Source organism: Maniola jurtina, chromosome 17, assembly GCF_905333055.1.
Source record: "Maniola jurtina chromosome 17, ilManJurt1.1, whole genome shotgun sequence".
Taxonomy (NCBI): domain Eukaryota; kingdom Metazoa; phylum Arthropoda; class Insecta; order Lepidoptera; family Nymphalidae; genus Maniola; species Maniola jurtina.
Genome location: NC_060045.1, coordinates 4,058,901 through 4,061,504, shown reverse-complemented (window position 1 = coordinate 4,061,504; position 2,604 = coordinate 4,058,901). Strand labels below are relative to the sequence as shown.

General features: G+C 39.4%; 1 protein-coding gene across 1 annotated transcript; it reads left to right on the top strand.

The window, feature by feature from the left end:
• The first annotated feature begins 203 nt into the window (after window positions 1–203).
• On the top strand, window positions 204–1,487 carry LOC123873864 (enhancer of split mbeta protein-like). Its single transcript, XM_045918961.1, has one exon. It carries the CDS (start codon window positions 332–334, stop codon window positions 1,073–1,075), a length of 744 nt encoding a protein of 247 aa, XP_045774917.1. The 5' UTR covers window positions 204–331; the 3' UTR covers window positions 1,076–1,487.
• Window positions 1,488–2,604: the final 1,117 nt, after the last annotated feature.

Here is a 2,604-nt window from a genome sequence, read left to right as displayed (position 1 = left end):
CTATTTCATATTTTAAGTTTTTCATTATTAATTAAATTATTAAAATAAATCATTTTTGGGTTTACTTTAAAAATACGTATTTTTCAACATTTTTCTAAATTTTTAAGTTGCTGCCTATATTTTCTTAATATTAACCAGATTTAATAACAAAGTTTACTGTAAGAAACTGTGGGTAACGTATATATTTTGAAAAACTGCCCTTCAAATAACTTCGTGCGCGGCACCCCTATTTTTATCACGGGCGCTTTGCCACAATCGGTGTAGGGCGCATAAAACCAGAGTGTTCAGACTCGCGCGCGCCATTCGCTCAGAAACCGTCGCGAGAGCAACAATGATCCTTCCCACTCGTACCATGTCCCCACCGCACGGGGCCTTCCATCCGCCGGCGCACGCGCACCCCGACGAAGAACCCGTATCACGCACTTATCAGTACCGCAAGGTGATGAAACCCATGCTCGAAAGAAAACGCCGCGCTCGCATCAACCGCTGCCTCGACGAACTCAAAGACCTCATGGTTACCGCTCTGCAAGCAGAAGGCGAAAACGTCTCCAAGCTCGAGAAAGCCGACATCCTCGAGCTGACAGTACGCCATCTTCACAGCCTGAAAAGAAGAGGACAGTTAGTGTTAAACCCCGAAATGTCTTACGCGGAACGGTTCCGAGCAGGTTTTGCTCAGTGTGCAACAGAAGTGTCACAGTTTATTACGAACGCTACAGTAGCGGCGAACGCTATGCATCGGCAGGGTCCGGTGGATCCTCAAGCTGGAGCTAGATTGTTACAGCACTTGAGTAACTGCATACGAAGACTGGAGAGTCCGCAGGTGGTTCAGCCTCAGCCGATCGCGCCTGGAGTGGCGAGGCCGACGCCTGTGCAAGCGATCGCCCCCGCGCCGAGCCAGCCTGTACCCCAAGCCCCTCAGCCGGTCCCCAGAACGTCGATAGAACGGAAGAGACCAGCGGAGGAGCTCATCGACGTGGAAACGATCGCCACGAAGAGGTTATACGCGCCGCCCTCGCCGCCTCACAGCCCCGCCTCCGAAACAGACTCCGCCCAGTCGATGTGGCGTCCCTGGTGAACTAGCCGCCACCTCTCACCATGATCTCGTATGCTCACCATCCAGGATTGTGACAACCGTGTGATAGTTCCAATGTTTTGTTGTTTGATACCGTTAACGTTCCTAGAACCGATGTGTGTTGATTTACCTACTAGTATGCATGAACTCGATTTGATTTGTTGAAGTTTGTTTTTAATTTAATAAAAGTAAGGTTTTGTTTTCTTGTAAACTTACTGTTATTTTTGTCCTACATCGTCTTCCGCGTCGGTAGCATTTATGTTAAAGTTGATAAGTACCATAGCGTAGCGTAGCACCTAAGTTAACACTGTGATACCTGTTTGTAGTTGTCGCTCGAATAGGATTGTTAGTAGACAAAATGCTTCTTTAATCTCGCTATAATAGTGAATGAAAAATATAAGAGTTTTGTATATAATTCAATTGTTTTAGTTGATACCCCAAACGAATAACTTCAAAATAAGAAATCTTCAAAAACTTCTTATAACAAAAGTAACATTTTCAGTGCATCTAATGCTTCATTCAAATCAAGGCATTCAAATAATAAGCACTTGCATAAACCTCTAAAAACCATAAAGCTCTAGCACATTTTCACTGATTAATACCTAAGTACCTACCTAAGTACGAACTTACAATAAAATACTTCATGCCTCACAATTTCGAAGAATGATATACCTAAGTAAATGAATGATTTCCTAAATATAATAGCAAGCCTAAAATCCGATCAAAGTAGCTTATTAATACTCATTTATTTATTTATTTTTATTTTTCACGTACCAAAACTGCAGTTACAAAGTTATAGGTAATAAATTAAGTTACATTGGAAATGCTACCATACATTTTCCTGATGTAAAAATTATATTTTTAAGTACCGTAGGCACTTAGGCGTACTATATCTATAAACGAAAGAGTAGTATCAATATACTATGTTTAGTATCTACGTAATAATGTACCAAATAATCAAGTTATGTATCTATAGGTAAGTCGTGGGACGTTAGTCTTCAAAGTCAATTAAATCCGAGGCTAATTCGATGCGAATTCAAAATATCAAGTTACGCTGAGAAAACTGGAAAGCGTGTGAACGCAACGATAATAAAATAAACATTCGCCAAATCCTTCCTACGTCCGCAATAAATTATGGAAAAATATTTAAATTTTATTATCGTGTATATTTATTTATAAGTAAAAGCATAAACGTGTAAGTTGATGCTAAATCTTTCGCTAGTCCATAATAAATATATTTTTTTAAATACCTAAGTAGGTGCAAGAAGTAGGTGAGTAAGTTAGCACCTGCATCTCAATCTGCATTATCAGCAATTATTGCCGTGAAAAAAAAATACTGACTACGGGGTAAGATCCTAAAAAGAGAAGATAAAAATAAAACTGATATGTTTAGCAATCCCAAAAAAATCTCGTAAAAATCTCAAGAAAACTCTATCTTTTTGGTTATTTTAATTTTACCTAAAAAAATTACTTAGATATAGCTACTTTGAAATTTTTTGTTTAGTTTTCAGTCTTGGGTACACAAAAATCTC

Coding starts and splice junctions, on each gene's coding strand:
- LOC123873864 (XM_045918961.1), top strand. CDS start 332: ATGATCCTTCCCACTCGTACCATGTCCCCACCGCACGGGGCCTTCCAT.